Source organism: Nansenia antarctica (genome assembly GCF_963989245.1).
Source record: "Nansenia antarctica genome assembly, chromosome: 6".
Lineage (NCBI taxonomy): Eukaryota > Metazoa > Chordata > Actinopteri > Argentiniformes > Microstomatidae > Nansenia > Nansenia antarctica.
This window is the reverse complement of record NC_137676.1, coordinates 46,454,184-46,478,409: the sequence shown is the minus strand read 5'-3', so window position 1 is coordinate 46,478,409 and position 24,226 is coordinate 46,454,184. Positions and strand designations below refer to the sequence as shown.

The following is a 24,226-nucleotide window of genomic DNA, read 5'->3' as shown; positions in this document are numbered from 1 at the left end:
TTCAGTTATTTTTTCCAAAGGGTGTGCTACAAGATATTAAGTTGAAATATAATTTTGTCCTGTCCATTTTTGGAGTTCTGTGTGGAATCATATCAGATTTGACCTTTTCTGCTTTTTTGTGTTGTTCCAATGCAAACAAAAGAAATAAACACATTTTGGATACCAAAGCATTTGCAATTGCAACCATTTTCTGGGAGAAGTGGTGCATTATCTGACAGAAGTGCGTATGTTTTTGTCCATGAATGTAATTCCCCATTTGTTGAGCTGTAGGCCCTTTTTGTTATAAAGAATGTATGTAACAATAGAACTGTCACTATTGGTGTATTTAGACCTCATCATGTGCAACCAAGTATGAAAATCATGCAAATGTTTCTGTAAAAATACATTTAAAGCAGTGCTAGATAACAATGGGGGTCACACAAAATATTGACACATTGGGCACAATTAGGACATGTTCACTATGGGGTGTACTCGCTTTTGTTGCCAGCTGTTTAGACATTAACAGCTGTGTACTGAGTAATTTTCAAAGGACAATAAATATATACTGTTATTCAAGCAGCACACTGACTACTTTAAGTTATATCAAAGTTTCAGTAGGATAATGTTATCCCCTGAAAGGATAAAACAGAATATTTGCAAAAATCTAAAGGGTGTACTCACTTTTGAGATATACTGTATAACAGAATATTTGCAAAAATCTAAAGGGTGTACTCACTTTTGAGATATACTGTATCACAAAAAGAAAGCAAGTCTATATAAAATGCATATATACACAGTATACTATTTTACTTAGAGAAACACAGTTGACAAATATCTTGCCATTTCAAATGCTTGATGACAAAGTGACTGACACAAACTAATGACATTCGTTAAATTATTGACAGGACATACAGTACATATCGAGAACACGATTGTATTTGTACAAAGAAACACATCATCAACACTGCACATTTTACAGCAACTGATTTTAACTGGATAAGCCAGATATAATTAGTATATCATAGTCCTAATATCATATGGCTCCCTCTATTGTTTGACAGCACTCAAACTTAGAGACAATAGCAGAAGTTTCTGAATGCTGGGAGGCTGCAGCCTATTGTGCACTGTCCTCAGTCTTTTAACGTTTCCAGATGGAGCTCCATTTTGACTGAATACTGACACAGCATATCCCCTAAACAGACCCTGTTTTTCATCCTAGCTACCTGTATGTTCCCAAATTGACTACAGACCATTAATGAGATGGATCTCTACTGGACTAGGGTCAATTTACCTGGATAACTGACATTGAGGGTAAGAGACTGTTCTCAATTATTATTAACATAATAAGGGACTTTTTTCTAATCAAAATTGATCTAAGACTAATCAGGAGAGGGTCTAAAACTTATGGTAGCTATAGACCCAAAAATATTCATAGAATGTCAAGATATTACACATTATTTTGTAATTTATTTTGATACTGTGTTGCAGCAGCACAAAACCTTGTTTATTTATTTTTATTTATTTTATTATTAAACGTTTTTTTGTTTTATTTACAGAATCACTACCCACTGCAGTATGAGACCGCCAGTTCTTCTAATGTGTTTTGTGGGACTTTCCCTATGGAACATTGCACTTTCACTGAAAATGTGTGCCTTCAATATTCAGAGTTTTGGGGAGGCAAAAGTCAACAACAAAAAGGTTATGGGAATTTTAATTAAGGTATGTGGAAGTGTGAAGACAATAATAAAGAGGGACAAACTACTGTATCTGCTGTACATATCAAAGTGGCATATGGTATTAGAGCGCCAGTGGCAACCAAGGTGATTTCTTTTTTCTTCTTCAGATCCTTGCTCGTTGTGACCTGTGTTTGATTCAGGAAGTTCGAGACTCCAAAGGCGAAGCCATACCAGCACTGGTGAAGGGTCTTAACAGGTACATACTGTAATAGAGTACCTTATGGGGGTAAGAAACTGCAATGCTTATACAAATCTGTTGAAATCTTATCATCTTTCGGATCTAGATCCAGATTCACCTGAACTCTTTTTGTCATGCCACCATCAGGTTTGACAAATCCAACTTGTACTCTTATGTGGAGAGTAAGAGACTGGGGAAGAAAACTTACAAGGAGCAATATGTCTACATTTACAGGTATAGGTAACCACTAGAATTGTGTTGTGTAATTGAAGGATGTTACATTTGAGAAAATAATCGGAATAAACATCAACAGCAGTGCTGTTACTTACTATACATTCCTGCTTGTTTCTGTCTTATCATCACTAGGAATGATGTGCTGCAGGTCAGAGAACAATATCAATATCCTGAACTAGAGGGAGAAAGGACCAATGTAACTGAGGTTTTCTCCCGAGAACCCTTCATTGTTCGATTTCACTCACCAACTACACGTGAGAGCCATTTCTATGATATTAGAAAAATAACATGCACATTGGGGACAGGAACGCGTCAATAATTAAATAATGTGATGCATGTCTTTGCAAAATACTGTCTATCATGTGTCATCTCTTACAGTGGTGAAGGATTTTGTCCTGGTCGGCCAGCATACCTGTCCCAAAACAGCCATGAAAGAGATTGATGAACTCTACACTGTCTTCAAGGGTATCTGCAAGAAGTGGAAGACTGAGGTTGGTGCAATCAAAACATTTTCATCATGTTTGTCTGGTCTATATCATAACATTATGAAAGGTTTTCAGATTTATAATTTAAATTAATATTTACCATATGTGACTGTTTTATAGGAAGTTTCACTTAGTTTTTTGTCTATCATGTTTTTATTCCAAAGAGGACCACAGCGGAAACAAGTGTTTTACACTTTCTTGTGTTGTCTTCTGGGACTTTGTGTGCACCTGTGTTTCTCAATAAATCAATGAATGAAACTGACATGAGTAAACATTTGGTCCACTTTTACTTCCTATTTTGTTTCTGCCTAGAATGTGGTGATTTTGGGGGATCTCAATGCTGCTTGCAGTTATATTACCATTAAGGGCTGGAAGGCTGTCCGTTTGAGGAGTGACCCCAAATTCCGCTGGTTGATAGGAGATGAGGAGGACACCACTGTCCGTGAGAAAACACACTGTGCTTATGATAGGTCAGTGATTACTGTACAACACTTGCATGTAAACTAATTTAGACTACTTGAGCTGGTTTGGTGTGGTCTAAAAGGACTAAAAAAACTGATATGTTTCCCTCTGTATATCCCACGTAAGGATTGTTGTCCATGGACGAGAGCTTATTTCTGGAATAGTTCCAGGCTCAGCTCAACCCTTCAACTTCAAAGAGAAGTTCCATTTATCTGAGGAGGAGGTAACTTCAAGAGAATGAAATAATTTTAAATCAAGTTAAATTATTTCTAATTGTTAGAGATATCAACCTGTCCTCTTTCCTCTGATTGCTTGTTTAGGCTTTGCAGGTCAGTGATCACTTCCCGGTAGAGGTTGACCTCAAGCCCAACCACCGCTACCTCTTCCGTCATGAACTCTGACCCCACAGGACAACCAACTCCATGGACAATCCTTGCAATCATGTTTTTAATTGTTTTATCTTAGATAGGTATTTGAATCGCACAATTGTGTCATGACTATGGTTGTTTTGAATTCATACTGTAATTGATATACCATCATCATGGCATTATACATCCATCTTTCTGTCAGCTCAGAGACTAATAAACTACAATCATTTTATTATCTATATTACAGTGTTTTGTAGTGTATTGTGGTCTATACAGTACCAGATGTATTGGCATGAGACATTCATGAGCACATATAAAAAGGAGCATGACTTCAGAGTATATAGGCCAGGATGTGGTCTCATTTGATAAAAACAAACACAGTGGAAGTGAATATCTAAGTGCTGGGGGTTGGATTATTCATCGGTTATATGGTAGGTCTCAGGGTGAGTCACAGCAAGGCAAAAAAAAAAAACGTAATACTTTATGTGTTACTACCTATCAATAACTACAGGCCTTTTAACACTTTCCACTTTCTATGACTTTCTAATCGTTTCCATACATCCATTCTGTGTTTCTCTTTTGTACTATTCCATTTGTTTGGTCTTTTTTGTGTCTTTGTGTGCAACTCCATTTAGACAGGAAGCTTGCTGAGGTGACAACAGATGTGAGACTTCTCACTCTCTTCCTGTCAAACCTCACAAGAGCAAAGATATTTCAAATGTTGCATGTTTATCTGTCTATGTAAGCTTGTCTCATGTTAACTGGATTACAAATGCATTGACAGGCACTGACTTCTCCTTTTATATCCTACCTAGAGAAGATGGAAGAGAACTTTGCTGATTTGTTAGCAAATGCATTTTCAGGTAAGCACAAATCATATGGCTATTGACACCAGCACCAGCAACGTAACCATTTTGTATTTATGATTTATATCCCCACTATTCCAGGTCAACCTAAAACTAGAACTGTTTTCATACTGCAAGCATATTTATTATGATCTTGAAACATGTTGATATAAAATTGTTAACTCACTAAGTACAGTAATTACAATAATTAATTTCAGGTCATTGTGTATGTGTTGTTGCGTTATTTGCATCACTCATATGATTCTTTTTTTTTCTGTAATGTTGTTAGACACATCTACACCATCTTTCCCTGAAGGAGAGTTAGACTTTGAGCCTTTACATTTTGAAGAGTGTCTTCAAGGTGCCACTTCTTGTGGAAGGTTATCAGTGGTAACAGAGGAAGATGACACTCTTGAGCAAGAAGAGACTAGTCAAACTATATCTTTGTCTGATCGTATATCTGTGGAGACATGTGACATGAGTATGACTGAAGATGATGTACACGCCACTGATGAGGAGATTGACATAGTAGAAGATCAAGATAGGGCTACCAAAACAGAGAGCTTTGACATGAGTATGACTGACACCCAAGAACAGCAACATTGGGAAGGTACCACAGATGAAGATGATGAACACAACACTGATGAGGAAATTGACTTAGGAGAAGATCAAGAGGAAGCTACAGGAACAGAGCGCCTATGCTGCCCTGGGGATTGGTCTGTGGTTGCTCACTGTGATGACGAGCTCTGGGGTGGTGATCAAGAGAACATAGAGGGGATCGTAACTGAGAGGCAAGCTTTGGCCCTAGAAGAGTCCGAAAACCCTCAAGTCAGAAACAATGAGCAAAGTGAAACTGATGATGATGATGATATCTATTTAGAGGGTGGCTCTGAACATGGCAGTAGGCTGATCGAAGATGTACATGAGGGGATTTTTGAGGTGGAGAGTGAGAAGGAGGACGGCAACCAAGAGGACTCTTCAGACTCAAACCACGGGTGCTTCACTCGCTCTACCAATGAAGACCAGAGAGTTGAGGGACCGGACGAGGATTTACTCTTCCAGCATCTTCCCCAGGAAGATGAAGAACAAGATGAATATAGCATTCTAGGAGTTCTTCCTGAGTGTTCTCATTTAGCAATGCAGAATTTGCAGAACCTTGTTGTTGACGTTGTAGAGCAACTTGATGAGAAAATTAGGGATTTCTTAGGGGATGAACACCAAGAGGCGGGCGAAAACCTTGCAGATTACCCCTCTAACTTCTCTCTATGTGAATATGGTGATGGAAGGGAGGTGGAGCATAACACATTCAAAACACCACCTAGTTTCCCTGAGGGTAGTTTTAAGTCAGAAACTAGTGTTTATCCAGAGAGAGAAATGGCACAGATTAAAGCTCATATTGTTGAAGAGGATGAGAAGGATACAGGATGGACAGGGATAGATATTTCTGTGAAGAGAGACGCTATGGGGTTGGTCTTTGGGGAAGGGGGTGACAGAGTAAAGACAGGGAGCATGACAGGAGAGGTATTCAGAAGGATGGGGAAGAAACGGTGTGATATTGGTGAAAGAGTTGAACATATGTATTTGCTTTTTAAGGATGACAGCCAAGTAGAGGAAGAGGAAGGTGAAATAGATAATGTGACAGTGGCTATGTCACTAAGAGAGGAAGCTGAGCAAAATTCCAGTATCATAGAGACGATTATTGAACAAGAGGGTGAACAAGAGGGTGACAGTGATGACTCAAGTGAGGAGGATTATCCAGAGAAACATAATGAAGAATGCAAAACCCTGCACATGTACAATGATCCTCAGAGAGACAAAATGCCTGAAGATTCTCTACTTCACCAGGATGTTGGAGGGCACCTATCAAAGCAAGATGTTGGTGACCTGCATTCTGTAGAGATCACCGCCAATGAACTTGCTTTTACACTTCACACTGAGGCTGATCCAACAGCCTTGGACATCTCAGAAGATATAGGGATGACAACATATGAGGAACTTTTACCTGGAGCTACGCTGATGTCAGCAGTTGATAAAACCAAATCTTTGCTTTGGGATGTGATGGTAGCCTCAGGAGAGGGGTTCCCTAGAGAAGTCCAATGCTCTGGAAAGTTTAAGACCGACATTCACATGGACGTTAGCTCAGACAGAGAGGGTGATGTGGTTAGTGCTTTCATTTCAGATGATAAGTATGAGATGTGCAAAACCACAGAGGAGGATAAACATTTTGCTGATGTTGAGGATGGAGAGGATGAGAGGAACTGGGAAAAAGAAAAAGTCAGAATCAAGGCATTCTTCATGTTTTACAATGACGAAGAGGGTGAAAATGGCATGGGAAAAGGTAGGTGTTGAAAGTATCTGTTGAACTAAGGGGCACATTTGTTTGCAGTACATGGCCCAATAATAACTCTATTATTATTATTATTATTATTATTATTGTTTCTTGCATTGCAATGTAATCTACGGTAGTCTCTTTTTTTTCAGAGAGGAAGCCTAGGGTTCAGTTTTGCATGGATCCCATGTCTCAGGTCATTCACAGGTACAACAGGTACAAGGAATTTCTACAGTACAAATATGCAGACAACAACCAGGAAATCAATTTCAATAGAACATGGCATGCAGACCCAGATTACCTCACAAGTAGTGACATTTTTAACATCCAACTACCTATGTCTATTCCTCTCATCAGCAACATGGACTTGTTCAACAGCTCATCAGATGAGGAAGAGGAAGAGGACTCTGTAGTGAGGCATGAAGTGAGTGTTGTCATCAGCTACCATAACACACACACACACACACACTCTCTCTCTCTCTCTCTCTCTCTCTCTCTCTCTCTCTCTCTCTCTCTCTCTCTCTCTCTCTCTCTCTCTCTCTCTCTCTCTCTCTCTCTCTCTCTCTCTCTCTCTCTCTCTCTCTCTCTCTCTCTCTCTCTCTCTCTCTCTCTCTCTCTCTCTCTCTCTCTCTCTCTCTCTCTCTCTCTCTCTCTCTCTCTCTCTCTCTCTCTCTCTCTCTCTCTCTCTCTCTCTCTCTCGTAGTTTTCAGGAACATTCACATGGAAGAATGTGTTTGAAACAGTGCATGTCTACTTCAGGAGCAGAGTGAGCCTGAAACACTTAATCTCCCAGACAGTCAGATGGTACCAGGAGAATTAAAGAATCAAAGCAAAACACTGAGGAGCCACAGGAACAGAGATTGGGTAAGTCATTAACCCAGACCACACAAATGTATTCCAGTACCGACATGCTCATTCCTGACTTAAGTCAGTCATGGGTTACACTTGGCCCCTATACCTGTATAGTAATGCTGTAATTATTATAGCAACATTGTATTAACGTAATACATGGCATATCAAGTTGTTATTTACAGTCCTTATTCCACTTGTGTAGTAACACAACTCCATCAAAATGCAATTACAAAGCAATTACCAATATACTTTGTAACAGCATGTTAAGTCAATGTTGTTACTAGACTAATCACAGTTCCTATACAGATATAGGGGCAATTTAATGTTAAGTGTGACTGCTTTATGATTGGTTAATTTATATAATTTCCATCATCAGGCACACTATTGCATTGGATATGCCTCCATGATTCCCACAACCTACATTTTCACTTGATAATCCCAAAAAACATTTCATAGAATTAAAAGAATACTGTGACCTTTGAATTAAAAAAAGTCATTAATTGACTGATCCTGGCTCTCGTCTACTGTCTTGCTGTAGTGTCTGAGCATGCTGAAGCTCATTCTGAAGATGGGCCTGGTGACACTGATGGGACTGGTGATGTTTTGGTGGGCAACAGACCGACTGGATTGGCTTGACTGATGTGGTCCAAATGTTTCCTGTATCGTCAATGTGCCTGTGCAAAAAAAGTAATTTGACTGTTACCGTACAGTATTTCACAGTGTTAGAAGTTGAAGGCAATGTTTTTCTTTGCAACTTGCTAATGATTTATTTTTTTAAACTAAGCTTTGAACAAAGTTATGATTTAAAATAGCCATGGGTGGTGACAGGGAAATGCAGAGATGTTTAAACTGTCCAATACAGTATTGTATGTTTTGATTGATGAATACTAGGCTATGCCAGACTTGTATATTGGCCTATGGTAGTGTTAGACATTTCTAATGTAGTTAGCCTATATTTCACTATGTAAAGCCAAGCAGCAAAACATTCCTGTGTTATGCAAAAATAAAGGGGTTTATATTATCCCGATTCTATTTCAACTATCACGAATTGCCATGTTTTTCTACAATGTACACATGATTCTGCATCAACCACTTCTTGACAGAAGAGTTCATTCCTCGAGATGCAACATTAGGCCCGTGGAGGGCGCTGTCACGAGAGAATTGAAAGTCGCAGAAAGGAAGCGGAAATATTTAACGTTTTTAGTGGGCGGCGCCTGTGTTGTTGTCTTTTGTAACTGATACTCTGATACTTTGTAACTGTAGATAGATATTTATTTTTTTGTCAAATTACTTCAGAGATAATTCGCCGACAGCATGTCGACACTGAGCACTAAATCTGCCCAAGAAATTAGCGAGATGCTTGATGAATATGGAATTAAGCATGGGCCTGTGGTCGGTAAGTGGTTAGCTAGCTACATTCAAACATTGTCATTGATTTTTTTTTTACATGTCAACGTAGAGTTGTCGTATCATATCAGGCCTAGCCTATATTAAGCTGTCAAAAAATAAATATTGGCTATACGTTTCAAAGAATAGGCTATTGCATTATTATTGCATTGGGGTATTTAGTCAGAAAATGTATTTCTAATCTGCTTTTTAAAACCTTGCAGACTCTACAAGAAGTTTGTATGAGAAGAGGTTGAGAGAGGCTATGGCTAAAAACAAAACCGTTAAACCATCCTCTGACAAAACGTACTACAGAGAAGAACGTAAGTGATCATTTGAAACCAGCATTCATAGGAAGGGAAGTATGAGGTTTCACATTATGTCTTTCTTTTCAGAGGAAGAAGTCACCTATATTACCCACCGGACACCAGTAAGTAGACCTACCCCTTGGGTTATTTAATGAATATCTGTTATTTACAGTATATAAGGATAATGAAATGACTGACTTATCTTCAGTGGTGCTTTCCCCCTTCTCCCATTTTCAGTTGAGAAATGACCCTTCTGGGGACGGGTACGTTTTTCTCTTCTTGAAATACAACCTTAGCCCAGGATTTATTGCATTGGGTGATTTGGGTCATGCACACTTTACATTCGGTTGCCCCTATATCTGTGTAGTAACTATTATTACATTAGTCATAACATTTTATTAACATAGTAAATCCTTAATGCATTGTAATACAGTTGAGTGGTTTATGTTATTACACAAGTGGAAGTTCCTTATTCCATTTGTTTAACACTGCTCTACTCCATATGCTATGTAATTACTTAATGACTACGGTATGTAACATGTTAAAACGTTGTTGTTGTTATTACACAGAGGCAACCTAATGTAAAGTGTTGTAAAATCAATTCATTTATACTATTTCTCTCACCTGTCAGGAAACCGTACATGAGCTCAAGACCAGAGTACACCGACAGGGATTTTGTTGATGAGTAAGTTCACATAGAACTTAAACTAATTATTATTATTATTATTATTATTATTATTATTATTATTAGAACAATTCCATAGTGCATACATTGTTGCTCTGTGAAGTAATCATTTGTGGTCAATTGGTGAGAATCTTAAAATGAACTGATAGGGATTGTTTTCTCCGTTTGCAGGAGACCCTATTCAAGGTCGAAGCCAGAATACAGCGGAAGAGATTTTGTTGATGAGTGAGTCTGTTCAGAACTTTTCATGTTGCATTTGTGTTCAACAATGTTGTAATGTTTCTAACAAATGTCACTCTTTCCAGGCCTTATGTCTACAACACACAGGCATCTTACAGCAATGTGTCTCACTCAACACCAATTCCCATGAAATCTAGTAGAGAGGGTCTAAAGGAAGAAACAAGCTCTACAAGAATGATTCCACTTTGGGTTCAGTTTCTCGTATTCCTGGTTGTGGCTGGGTTTCTATACATTGTATTCACCAACATGGAGTCAACAGAGACTAATCCTTTTAAAAGACTGCAATGATCTTATTTTTATTCAGTCATTGACATTGTAATATTTTATGAATGTATTTTGGCTCATGCCATTGTTATTTTTAAATATTATTTTCACTTGCTTGTGTTTAAGAGAAGTGCTGGATCTGCCATACTGCACTACCAGCGAAAGCAATACATAGAATTCCCTCCCAATTCATAATTACTACATGTATGTCTTGTTTGTTGTCACGCTTGTTGTCATTCATTAACATCACCTGCGTAATAGGCTTCTATTATGGGTGATTGTCTTTATCATTTGCATGAATGCACGCTGTTACAGTAATTTACCAGATTTTAAGTGAGTTGTCCAAAGATCATAATCAGAAATACTACGATTATTTGTAATCACTGCTTGGTGCACCTTATTTGACCTATAATTCAACGCACAGGTATTGAAACAACTTCAGGGGGGTATTCCATCAACGTCACTAAAGGAAAATCCAGGCTTATTTTGATACATTTCGCGAGACTTATCCAAAAATCTGGTGTTATTTTGAAATAAGCCAGAATTTTCCTTTAGCGATGTTGATGGAATAAACCCAGGTTTAGTTGTAATTTAAGTGCCTTAGCAGGGACCTATTAATTATTTCAGAAATATTTATGAAAAAAATGTATTTGATTTTATTGTTTAGATGTATGGTGTATAATCTATAATACTGTATGCTTCAGTTGTTGGGAAATCTAATTGAGTTCTGGTTTTGGTAATACCCATGTTATTCCTGAAATCTCCACTGAATACCACTGCTTCTTACTATGATCACACAGTATTATTATTCACATTAGTAATACATGTCTTGTGAATTTCCAGAATACCTGTTTCACCAGAGAAAATCACATTTTGTATTCAATTTTTTTGTCATTCCAATTTAAAAATAAATGTTTTTGTATTAAAAACTCTGGGCTGTGCACCAAGCGTCAAAAACCTTTTCTAACTTATTGAATACAGACTTATTTGGATAGAGTCAATCAGAAGAATTTGTATTAACAGGTCTATTCTCAAACAGTTTTATTTTGTACTACACACTATATGGAAACATCTTGATGTGCTAGCAGAACATGTACAGGTTTTCCTTTTTATTAGTAATTTGTTCTGAGCTACATATACTGAATGTTCATTACAGCAATATCTGTGCATTTGACAGTTATAATTCATAACTCAGTGATATACAAAAACCCTTCCCACCATAAGGCTCCCAATACAAAGAGGGCATACTTTGGATCTCCAAACACAGTAGACATCCAAACTACAGCAAGGGCACTTAAAAACATTTCTCTAATTTTCCAGGATTAGATCATCTGGATGCAAGAATACATGAAGCCTAATGTAAGGGAGCCTCATAACAGTATTATAACAGTGTTGTAATAAAAAAAACAAATTAACAATTAAATCCTAGTTTGTATAACTTATTCACAAATAGCCCTGAATGACACATTTCACAGTCAAGCTTTTCTAACACCAGTATGGCACTCCCTCGATCTGGGTAGAGTCGCCAAGCCTGAGTGAATCTTCAGTCCAACAAGTATCCACCGTTGTCGCCAATCACTAAATGGTTTTCACTTTAACACTTTACATTTGTGTTATATTACAGTGCTCAATATCATGTCCAGTCCTGTCAGTTAGCCAATGCTTACCTGAGGTACTGGTACAAAAAGGCCAATGTATTATAGAGTTGTTTGTTGTTAGTGTTTACAGTATGCATTATATTATGCACTGCCCATAAATGATCCTATGTATAAGTGCTCTTCTCTTTTTCAAATTAAGTATTTATAATTGCTTGTTACTAGTTGCATGATGAGGGAAAGAGGCATGTGGTGCTTTGGTACTTAGTTTCATCTCCCTCTTTGTTCTGACCAGTCCCAGAGGGATAGAGAAACATCCACTGTGAGGGTTTCTGATGGTCTTGCTTTAAAGCTGAAACACACAAGACACTTGAATTGCAACACTGCAATACTGAAACTAGTTGAGCACGGTTCAGATTGAAGTCAGAAGTTTACATACACTGTAGCCAAATACATTTAAAATTAGTTTTTCACAATTCCCGACATTTAATCCTAGTAGACATTCCCTGTCTTAGGTCAGTTAGGATCACTACTTTATTTTAAGAGAGTGAAATGTCAGAATAATAGTAGAGAAAATTATTTATTTCAGCTTTTATTTCTTTCATCACATTCCTAGTGGGTCAGAAGTGTACATACACTTAGTTAGTATTTGGTAGCATTGCCTTTAAATTGTTTAACTTAGGTCAAACACTTCAGGTAGCCTTCCACAAGCTTCCCACAATAGGTTGGTGGAATTTTGGCCCATTCCTAACTGAGTCAGGTGTGTAGGCCTCCTTGCACACACATGCTGTTTCAGTTCTGCCCACACATTTTCTATTGGATTGAGGTCAGGGCTTTGTGATGGCCACTCTAATACCTTGACTTTGTTGTCCATTGTGCCATTTTGCCACAACTTTGGAAGTATGCATGGGGTCATTGTCCATTTGGAAGGCACATTTGTGACTAAGTTTCTGGCTGAAGTCTTGAGATGTTGCTTCAATATATCCACACAATTTTCCTTCCTCATAATGCCATCTATTTTGTGAAGTGCTCCAGTCCCTCCTGCAGCAAAGCACCCCCACAACATGATGCTGCCACCCCTGTGCTTCATGGTTGGGTTGGTGTTCCTCGGCGTGCAAGCCTCCCCCCTTTTTCCTCCAAACATAACACTGGTCTTTATGGCCAAACAGTTAAATGTTTGGTTCATCAGACCTTTGCTATTGTTCTGTGATTGATTTGCACTTTTCGCACCTAAGTATTTTAATCTCTAGGAGACAGAACGCGTCTCCGTCCTGATCGGTATGAGGCTGTGTGGTCCTATAGAGGGATTTTGGCCATCAGCGTCGATTTCAATTATGTACAACTATTTGCAGTTGAATGAGCCTGGTGGACACCCTGAAGAAGTCACATCCACACCATTTGTCAATTCCTTTGCGATTGTAATTTGGCTGAGGAAATTACACCCTGGCCATTCCTTTGAGATTGTAATGTATCTCACACCTTGGAAATTATATTTAAGGAGAGGGACAGCGTTATTCTTGGAGTTTTGGGTTAGGCCTGTTGTAAGCACCATTCTCCTGTGTTGTCCTTGATGCACAGTCATATATTGCTTTGAAACTGTTACATTGGTTATTTTGTCGTTCAGCCGTTTGGAAATTGCTCCCTAGGATGAACCAGACTTGATTTCTTCTGATTTACACTGAGTTTGAAGGTAGGCCTTAAAATACATCCACAGGTACACCTCCAATTGACTCAAATTATGTCAATTAGCCAATTATCAGATTCTAAAGAAATGACAACATTTTCTGTAATTTTCCAAGCTGTTTAAAGGCACAGTCAACGTGTATGTAAACTTGTGACCCACTGGAATTGTGATATAGTGAATCATACAACAGTTAGTTCCAACCAAGTAATTTGATTGGACAAGAGGCATTCCATGAGTGCCGATATAAAGTATAACAGCACTGGGACTTTTAACTATATGTATCACTCCGCCGCACAGGTGTTCTATTAAATTACTATTAATTAGACTACATTAACGGTCGTTATGAGCAATGTACTATCTGATGTCAACTCGTCTGAATCGCCTTTACACTTGCCACCAAAGCGACTGTCAACCGAGTCATATTTCACTAACAATTTTTTGTTGGCGGAGCCAAAATAAATGATTAAATAAACAAAAAGATCATAATCTGTGGTCGCTTATTAGTGTTAACTAATAAATGGCGCACTCGTGTGTTTATAGTGGGGGGGGGGGGTAAGATAAAGAAAAAAAGTCAGGACAGACACTTATTTTGTTTGGTGTTATATTATTATTATTATTATATTATAATTGTGAGTTTTTCATGTGTACTCTTTTGTAATAAATAATTGATTACAAAAAAAACGAATAAATGGCGCTGTAGAACTGTTAGAACTAAAAGCAATATCACACTCAAGGTTGTGCTGTTATACTGAATATCAGCACGGCTGTGATTCGGTCGTAGGTACGAGGCCGCAGGCCTCCCTCTCGTGTGATATTGCTTAATTATAAGTGATAAAATCTGGCTGTAAACAATTGTTGGGAAAAAATACTTGCATGTGTCATGCAACCGACATGCCAAAACTATAGTTTGTTAACATGAAATCTGTGGAATGGTTAAAAAACCTAGGTGTACGCAAACTTCCGACTTCAACTGTAAGGTCACATGTACTGGTAAACAATATGTTTATTAGAGAAATGAGTAGGAATATTTCTAATTTATGGATGTACCATACCTTTGGGTATCACTGATGTCTCCCCATCATTTTATTGATAAGGCAACATATGTGTTGTCCACACCTGTGGGTTGAATCATACATGTAAGAATGTAAACAAATAATTATTTCTTATTTTTTCCAATTAATCTCAGAGTGGAGTAGCATGGGGGTTAATACAAGCACTCACAAGTTCTGGTCTCTCTCTCCAGCTCAGAGGGTTTCTTTTCCTTCTTGCATAGCACTCTAGTGATGATAATGATGATCACGAGGGCCACAGCAAAGGTCAAAGCAGACACCAACCAGCTGATCACCATAGGACTTAACAGTGGGTCCGGGTCTGAGGACATAACACAGATGAACAATCATCACAACCAATAATAAACAAGGAGGATTTATTTTCATTATTAACACATGCGTTTTCCATCTGTTCATTAATTTAATGTGTTTCTTGACCAACTGTGCAATATCCGTTAACAGTCAACCACAGTAACAGTTATGTTTGTGAACAACTTTTATGACACCGCTCTAGGAGCAGCCCAGAGGTTTGTGATGCCTATGATTCCGGTTTCCCTAACCTCTGATGGAAATAGGCAGGGGTTGGCTCTCCCGTGAGATGAAGGTGCGTCCGCCAAGCTGCACCCGGTACAAGCAGTAGTAGTATCCCTCGTTGGAGGTCTGGGCGTTGGTAAAGGGAAAGGTGACGGAGGGAGTGAGGGCAGGCAGGGACTGGCGCACCGTGCCGTTGGAGCGGATGAGGCGCAGCTGGAAGGAACCCCCTGGGTACTGCTGCTGTGTGGAGCAGGTGATGTTGAAGCTGTGGCCCTTGATCACCGATCCTGCCGGGGCCTCGATGGAGGTGTTGTACCAGTGCTGAGGGGTGTGAAGCTCCACTGAGATGAGAGTGACAGGAATGACGAAAGGAATCCATTTGAATCAAGTTACAAGATCAATCAACATTTCAATACCAAGGTGATTAAACATTAGCATGAGTGCATGTTACACCCTTTACTGCAATCATTACTAGTGGATGAAACATCGATTCGATTAGAACCCACAGTGCAGTGGACGATGAGTAGGACGGATGCAAGACTCACCCACAGTGATGTTGATAGAGTTGCTAGGAGAGGAGCTTAGCAGCTGAGAGGGTGTGCTCCCCTTGATCCTGTACAGGCAGCTATAGCTGCCCTGGTGGAATGTCTCCACATCAGACAGAGTCAGCTCCACTCTGGTCTGACTGGAGTCTACCCTCTGAGTCACTAGTGGGGTGGCAACACCCCGTTTGTACAGATGGAAGTCGTTGAGACGATGCCCCAGTAAAACAGTGCAACTGAAACGAACGGCTTCCCCAGCCCAGAACACAGTGTGCGGGGACAACAGCGAAAGGGTAGGCATCAAAAGTGGACCTGCGAGAAACATGTTACACAAATGAGTCATACACATTATGCACACAATCTCACAAATAATGTTGCGCTTATTAAAAAGAAAAAAGCAGCATACAATCACACCATAGATTATTTGTTTTGATGTATGTGTATGTGTTTGTATGTCTGCACTGTTTTTGATGTAAACACAACATCTGTGATCAATAAAGTTGATTAAACTTGTGTTACAGGGCTATGTTGTTGTCACCTTTGTTGTTTTCCATTTATACTTATATATATTTATATATGGATGAGTGTCCATAGACCTACTGTACATCTATTTAAGTATGTTGATGATATGGCTTTGTTGGGACTATCTTCAGAAGTGGTGTGAAGCAAGTGCCCTTTATATGAATGTCGATAAGATCAAAGAACAATGTTTTCAATGGCACCAATGTCCATATGCCTCTGCCACTCTCTCATTATCAATCTCTCAATTATCAAACTACTCAGGTTGTAGAATGTTGTAAGTATCTAGGAACATATGGATGAGAATTAAAACTGCAAAGACATTGCAGAGTGTATTTTTAACAGGCAGACCTGTTTTTAATAAGAAAGTTTAAATGGTTTTGGTGTCAGCCAACACTCTGGAGAGGATCTACAACAGCTTGGTGGAGAGCATCATAAGATTCAACCTGGCCAGAACCATCAACACACATGTATTTTGAGCAGGTGCAGATATGGGAAGGACAGGATGTCTGGCTCTCTTTTAAATGTATACTGTTTTGTTGTGTATGGTGACTTAGAAGACAAATCGATACAAATCTTTCCCATCAAAAAACAACACAATGCTACAGTGGCTAGGAAGTAGGAACAGAACTCCTGGGCCTCTCACCTGAGCATTGAACTCCTGCATCGTTCTCATGAATGCAGGTGGCATCACTGTGGTGGATACTGAAACAGCGACTCAGGCTCCGCTCTTCCCCTGAGCACTGGACATGTCGCAGCCAGATCTCCCCACTGCCTGGGCCGAATGCTGCACCGCGATGGGCCAACTCAGCCAACCCACAGCCTACCTCCTGGCACACAACGTTAGCTTCCTTCATGTCCCAGCCATGGTCACAAACCGTCCCCCACTGGTTTTTATGAAGTATCTCAACTCTACCCGAACACTCACTACCACCATTGACTAGTCGGATGGGCACACCATCATCTGCTACGAAAAAGAAGAATTTCATAAATATTACAAGTTTTGTAGCCAAGGTGTTCACCAATGATTTGGTTAAGTATACAGTATTCTGAATAGCTCACCATTTGCATCAACTCCATCCCTAAAAACAAAAACATAGCCTGTGGTGGACAGCAAAAGAAATCAGAGTAGTAAATATGTAGCAACATGATTAATATGAGGGTGAAAAAAATAATCTGTCATGAAATATTGAAATATTGTTAAGAAGCCATTGGTAATACTACAGATTACAGAGCTTTAGTTACCCATGGACTCAAGGTTGTTTCCATGTCAGTGTCACTTGCTTATAACACAAATTCATTCAAATGTTTAGCTCTAGATGTAATAAATCACATCTAGTGTTCTAGTGACAGAGCGAAACCATGAACACTGACCTAACGTTGAAAGGACAACGAGAATCTTCAGCATCTTTGTCAACGTTCCATTTGACCGCCAGACGAGATGGTCGCTGACGGCAGCTCAATGCGGTGTTCGAGGGAGCTGATCACTCCTGAGGTTGAAATACACTCGCTATGACGGTTACTTAGGACAATGTGTTGTGATTCCTAATAATACCACTATGCTAGTTTAGTAACAAACACGTTACCACAATAACAATACTACCCGGCGTGTATCCCTATTACCACACAGACAGTGGTCAATTAAATTCCTTCAGTGAACGCTACAGTGATCCGTGGCGGTGAGCTAGAATAGATCCATGGCTGTTACTGCTCCTCCACATTTCAGTAAAACAAAAATGTATGAAAGTAGCCACTCTTCCCTTCGTCGTAACGTCTTTTCCCTAACTAAGTTCCCCAGACTGACTGTGTGCTAAACGTTAGCTACCTTACAGTAAGCTGGCTGCCTACTAACGAAAAGCCTGACGTTAAAAGGAGTAACAATTGACGTGGGATGGTCCGCATCAATGTTATCACTGTATCCCATGTATATGCCAGTAATGCCACCATATCACTACAGCATTCTTTCTAATCGAGAAACACATTACTTCCAGGTATTAGATGAACGCAATACTAAAGATGTTTTTTGTTTTTTTTACTATTGGAGAGACACACGTGTCCGCGGCGCGGCGCATTTACGTCACTTGACTTGGGAAATATTATTCCAGCAGTTCAATCGTTGGCTGTGTTCGGAATGGTATACTAGCATACTGCATACTAGCATACTCAATGAGTATATACTGCATACTACCTACTAAATTCATAATAAGTATGCGATTCTCTCATACTCAAATCTCGCATACTGTACAGTGTGAACGCACTGCATACTCAAAATCTACGTCATATATAGTATGAGTAGTATGCTAGTATGCTATTCCGAACACAATCAAAGTGATGTTTTATCAGCATGATATGTGTTTGTGTATTACAAGTTGTTTACAAATAGCAAGCTACCTTCCAAATGTTTTGATAAGTGTACCAATTTGTTGGGGGATGTGACATAAAATGACATTAACTGACGTAATCACAGCATAAACATTGACAAAGTCATAGGTGAAACTAAAAGCGTAATTTGCACTGTACCTTTCAACACGACACACTATAACAGACGTTTAGGGACTGAATCAGGTATTTATTGTCTCTATTGGGAGCATTGATAAGAAATAAATTGATTGGGAGTAATATTGTATTTTATATGATGTATTGTAGCCTAATTATTTAAATGCCTCAAGCCCTCAATACTTTCTCTAAACTATATCAAACGTTGACTAGTGCCGAAATGTATTGACGACTGGACTGAATTAAAGCAGCGCAAATAAATTGAAGGTGTTGCCAATTGCAATTGTATAAATTCTGAACTGATAAATACAGAGCTAATGCTATCCGATACCTATGTAATGGTGCTTTTCCACTACGGTGCTGACCCGGGTCAGCCCAGGCTGGCCTGCTTCTTTGGCGCTTTTCCATTTGTCGGCCTGGATCAGCACGGCGCGGTACGGCACGCTTCTTTAGCTACCCTTCGAGGGCAGGAACCTTTTTTGGCGCTTTTCCACTATCGGCGGCTCGCTTCGGCTCGGCTCGCTTCGGCACGCTTCGGCACGCTTTTGAACAGTTCTGGTTTTCCACCATACACAACAGACCAGGAATGAGTGGGAGGAGCAGGAGATAGTAGGCGGAGTTACGCGTCATAACAGTGTCATAAGATTCCCCCCGCTATACAGATCAGCAGGGGGAAAGTTCAACTGTTCAAAAAGTGCAACTTCTCTGCTTTCAGAAACTCTTTGAATTTTTTTGATTGGGCATATAGTTCATGAATTACGGTAGTTTGAATCCGCTGTAGACAGCTCAGGTTTCGGAGCAAGACTATCGGCATTAGTCAAATACATGCTCACATCAAGTCATCCGCTCACTGCTGTCCATCAAAAAGGGCACATCCATCAATAATATTACACAATAACAACTGCTCTGATTAGATTGCTTAGATTGTTTAATACATCAACAGGGGGAAAAGCGAGATGAACTTGCGAGTATCATGCCCCATTGAACGGAAAGTCCTATCTATCCCATTCAAAGTGTTTTAGTCTTCCTCAGTGGCGGCTGGTGCTAAAAATGTTGGGTGGGGCACAGCAGTGTGGCGCGGGGGTCCTCTTCTGATTTTTTTTTCACGTGCACAATTTTTTTCCCGCGTGCACGCGCATAAAACACGCACTGGCGCTCGAAACAAAGACGTAATTTCACTTTACCCATGCAATACCCACTTAAACATGTGTGAGGATACGTAACGGCGTTTTGTGACAGAACTTTCACTTTCATTCATGAAATTCACCCCGTCTGTGTTACTGTTTACACAAGTACAATCACAGTGTGACAGTCAGATGGAGCATTCGGTAAACAACAACAGCAAGGTAATGCATCAGCTGAGTTAAAGAAAACCAACTCTTACCTTTGATGACAGAACATGAGCTGTGTTTACCCGTACCTCCGTCGTTCTGTTCGTGGTGATTTTAGAGGCAATAGATTATTTTTGCCCCGCGCATATTGCTATGAATAGTTCGAAGATAGGTGCTTGCACGTTAGGTGCGAGGCTGCTCGGTTAACCCATTAGCGGGAACATTATTAGTTGCACAAAATAGGCTGATTTAATTGACCATGAACATCAGAGACAGACATTACGAATGTTCATTTAAAATACTCCGGAAGCCCGGAAGTAAACCGGAAGTCGGAAGTCCTCAGCATAATGCATTGTCTGCAATACAACCGGAGATTCAGGACGCACATTTATGCGCCCTGGCCAAGAAATAGAGACAGCCAATTGGAGCGCTGCTACAGCTCACGTGTAAGCGAAAAGTATTCGTCCTGGCATAGACTTGCAGTGACCGGCGCCCCGCGTTCTCCCCCTATGTATTTTAACAGTGAGTTTTACACACACACACACAGATAAAAATGTTTATTGTATTGGAGGATTTTTAATGAATGCTGATAGGCGCCGACAGAATATCAGCCGCATTTTGTGAATAAACAATGTTTATTTAAAAAAAAAACTTTTACAAATCGCAACTAGGAAGTGAAGGTGGGGGCGGCGCCCCAGCGCCCTCTATCGGCCAGCCGCCACTGGTCTTCCTCCTTTCCACTGGTAATAAGGAATTGGCAAGAATAGATCGATATAAATAGATCAACATAATGCAGCACTATCATGCACAGATCAGCCTTAAACATGTAACGTTAGATATATAACGGAGCGATGTATTTCTACGGAAAGGCTGACTGATGCGGGGCTCATTCAATCTCCGCGTTCGTTATAGATACGCTTGCAGCAGCGGGTGAACTCCCGGTTCATTGAGTTTACGGTTAAAAGCATAACTTCTCGGGGTGTCAGCGTGGTGGTTCAGGGCTCAAAATGACCGTATACCGATGGTGGAGTTAGCAACGGAGTATTGTAATTGTACCACCTCCATAGCCAGTGTTATTCACGGGCAAAGACGGTGCCCTTTGCGGGTTAATAACTTCGGTTTACCGTGGGTTAGGATAACAATTCAAACGTGTCCGGATAGGGGAGAGGACAGGGAATCCAAAACCATTTTATATATATTATATTTGAAAAATCTATATATGTAATTCCAAAATTACATAAACTATATTATCCTTGCATTAAGATGGACATAATTCAACATTGAGTGATTTGTTGATGGCTTTTTTGCATTTTAGCTAAATTTCTATAAAAACTGGAAAAATGTGGCTGTTCTAAAACTGTCGACCGGTAGAGAATGTGTATCTGTGTGTGTGTGTGTGTGTGTGTGTGTGTGTGTGTGTGTGTGTGTGTGTGTGTGTGTGTGTGTACACGCACAGGCCACTTCATTAGGTACATCTGGCTAGTACTGAGTTGGACCCCCTTTTGCCTTCAGAACTGCCTTAATTCTTCGTGGCGTAGATTCAAGGTGCTGGAAACATTCCAAATCAGAGATTTTGGTCCATATTGACATTATAGCATCACGCAACTGCTGCAAACATCCATGATGCAAATCACCTGTTCCACCACATCCCAAAGGTGCTAGGTGGTATTGGATTGAGATATGATGACTATAGAGGCCTTGAGTATAGTGAACTCATTGTCATGTTCAATGGGCCTGTTCTTAGCTGACAGGAATGACATCCGGTGTGGGCTTCTGCTGCTGTAGCCCATCTGCTTCAAGGTTCAACATGTTGTGCGTTCAGAGATGCTCTTCTGCATACTTTGGTTGTAACACGTGGTTATTTAATAATAATAATAACAATAATAATAATAATAATAACTGTATTTGTATAGCGCTTTTCCTGCAAACATTGCAGCCTACATGCAACTCAATAACATTTGAGTTACTGTTCTGTCATTCTATCAGCTCGAACCAGTCTGGCCATTCTCCTCTGACCTCTGCTATTAACATGTCAGTTTCACCCAGAGAACTGCTGCTCACTGGATATTCTTCTCTTTTTCTGACCATTCTCTGTTACCCCTAAACCAGCCTGCCTGGCACCAACAACAACCATGCCACATTCAAAGTCACTAAATCACCTTTCTTCCCCATTCTGATGCTTGGTTTGAACTTCAGTAGATCGTCTTGACCATGTCTACATGCCTAAATGCATTGAGTTACTGCCACGTGATTAGCCGATTATACAGTGGGGGAAATAAGTATATAGAAATCAACATTTTGTCCATTAAATTTATTTCCAATGAGCCTATTCAAGTGAAATGCACCAGACTTTTGTATTAACTCAAACAATCCAGACAAAAAATCTAAACATTAAAGTCCATATGAAAATAAAGTGATGTGTAATAAAGTGGCATGAAACAAGAAAAAAGTATTTAACACACTAACTGAAATTAATTCAATACTTCAACTCGCTTTCTGTATGAAGTAACTAATCGCCCACAGTATTCAGGTGTGATTTTGGCCCATTCCTCTACACAGATTGTCTTTAAATCTTGAAGATTGCAGGGGGCCCTCTTGCTCAATTGTTCAATTGGGTTTAAGTCAGGTGATTGACTGGGCCATTCTAACAAGTTGATTTTCTTTCTCTGAAACCAACTGCGAGTTTCCTTTGCTGTATGCTTTGGATCGTTGTCCTGCTGGAAGGTCCACCCACGTCTCATCCTAACCATCCTGGTGGAAGGCAGCAGGTTCATCTCAAGAATCTCTCCATTCATTGTTCCTTCAATGATATGAAGTCTGCCAGTACCACAAGAGAAGAAACAGCCCCACACCATGATACTTCCACCTCTAAACTGTTGGTATAGTGTTATTCAGGTAATGTGCAGTGCCATTTCTCCTCCAAACATGGTGTGCTGTGTGACAGCCAAAAAGTTCAATTTTGGTCTCATCTGACCAAGGTACATGCTCCTAGTAGTTGGCTGGCTTGTCCAACTGTTGTTTGGCAAACCTTAAACGAGCTTCAACATGTCTTTTTTTCTGTAGTGGAGTCTTGTGGGCTGAGCGTGCACAGAGGCCATGGCGGTGGAGTGCATTGCCTACTGAGGATGGGGTTGTGTGCTGTGGCAACATCACCTCTTCTGTATACAACAATTGCCATGGAATCTGTTGTATTTTTGCCATCCAGCGTCTCTTCATTCTGGTCAAAGTTGTCAATGGCTGCATCAATTATCCCATGTTCTGTGGTTCTTGTCAGTCCATTTGGAATGTAAACACATTTGCTTCTCTGTAATTGATCTGCTGCTACTGATGTGAGAAATTGACGCACTTCATCATACGACACACAATGACCCATCATGTGTAGCTTGTTGATAAGGGCCTTGCTGCCAAACTCATGATGGATCATAATCCCAAGTCCTAGTGTGATAGGTGTACGCCTGCTGCAGCACTGTGCAATTAGATCATGGCAAAAGGTTATAACACTTGTGTTATTCTTCAGAGCTGGGTCCTCATCACAGGTCTGCACATTTTTAAATGCACCTGCATTGACACACCAGTTCACAAAATCGTAGCCATGCCCGCATCTCTGGTTCTAGGTCGAAGAGGCTGGCTTCTGAGGGTGGTCTATATAAGGGGCAGATGGTGATTATGTGGTCGGCGGTCTGCTCTGGGTCACCGCACTCGCATGCCGCACTGTCCGCCAGGCCCCACGCCTTCATTGATGTTTTAAAGCGACCGACACCAGTTCGTAGACGGTTCAGTGTGGTCCATTGCCGGCGTGGTAGGTCGTCTCCTCCAATGGCGCCATCTCCTGGGTCCCAGATGTAGCGGTGGATTCGGGAGGGCCCGGCTGACTCCCACTCCTGCTTCCAAGCTGCTGCCAACCATGCATCTCTGGAGATGTCCTCAGAGGTGGAGTTGAGCATGGCTTGTGCTGCCTTGTTGTCTGAGGAGAGAAGCTTCTCTCATTGCATGGCCAACAGTCATGACACCAGAACAGATCAGATCAGATTTTCCAGGACGTTCAATGAAGATGAGTTTATCCCCATAATGCTGGTTCATCTTTTCTTTGAGTTTCCAGGATTTATACATTGTTGGTTCTGTAGC

General features: G+C 40.2%; 3 protein-coding genes across 3 annotated transcripts; 2 read left to right on the top strand and 1 right to left on the bottom strand.

The window, feature by feature from the left end:
- Positions 1-1,554: 1,554 nt before the first annotated feature.
- Positions 1,555-3,475, top strand: dnase1l1l (deoxyribonuclease I-like 1-like; the record flags this gene model as incomplete). The annotated part of the gene is made up of 8 exons (XM_080534902.1): positions 1,555-1,698; positions 1,823-1,911; positions 2,041-2,127; positions 2,260-2,381; positions 2,506-2,618; positions 2,925-3,082; positions 3,201-3,297; positions 3,395-3,475. 8 exons carry the CDS (start codon positions 1,555-1,557, stop codon positions 3,473-3,475), a joined length of 891 nt encoding a protein of 296 aa, XP_080391028.1.
- Positions 3,476-8,695: 5,220 nt separating this feature from the next.
- LOC308159920 (emerin) lies at positions 8,696-11,292 on the top strand. The gene is made up of 7 exons (XM_080533748.1): positions 8,696-8,864; positions 9,079-9,177; positions 9,250-9,284; positions 9,400-9,425; positions 9,794-9,847; positions 10,019-10,072; positions 10,153-11,292. Exons 1-7 carry the CDS (start codon positions 8,783-8,785, stop codon positions 10,373-10,375), a joined length of 573 nt encoding a protein of 190 aa, XP_080389874.1. The 5' UTR covers positions 8,696-8,782; the 3' UTR covers positions 10,376-11,292.
- Positions 11,293-11,450: 158 nt separating this feature from the next.
- Positions 11,451-17,787, bottom strand: LOC308159974 (uncharacterized protein). The gene is made up of 8 exons (XM_080533811.1): positions 17,649-17,787; positions 17,337-17,375; positions 16,921-17,241; positions 15,759-16,067; positions 15,240-15,554; positions 14,852-15,001; positions 14,683-14,746; positions 11,451-12,298 (listed from the first exon to the last, which is right to left on the bottom strand). The coding sequence occupies exons 1-7, from the start codon at positions 17,680-17,682 to the stop codon at positions 14,709-14,711; spliced, it is 1,206 nt and encodes a 401-aa protein (XP_080389937.1). The 5' UTR covers positions 17,683-17,787; the 3' UTR covers positions 11,451-12,298; positions 14,683-14,708.
- Positions 17,788-24,226: the final 6,439 nt, after the last annotated feature.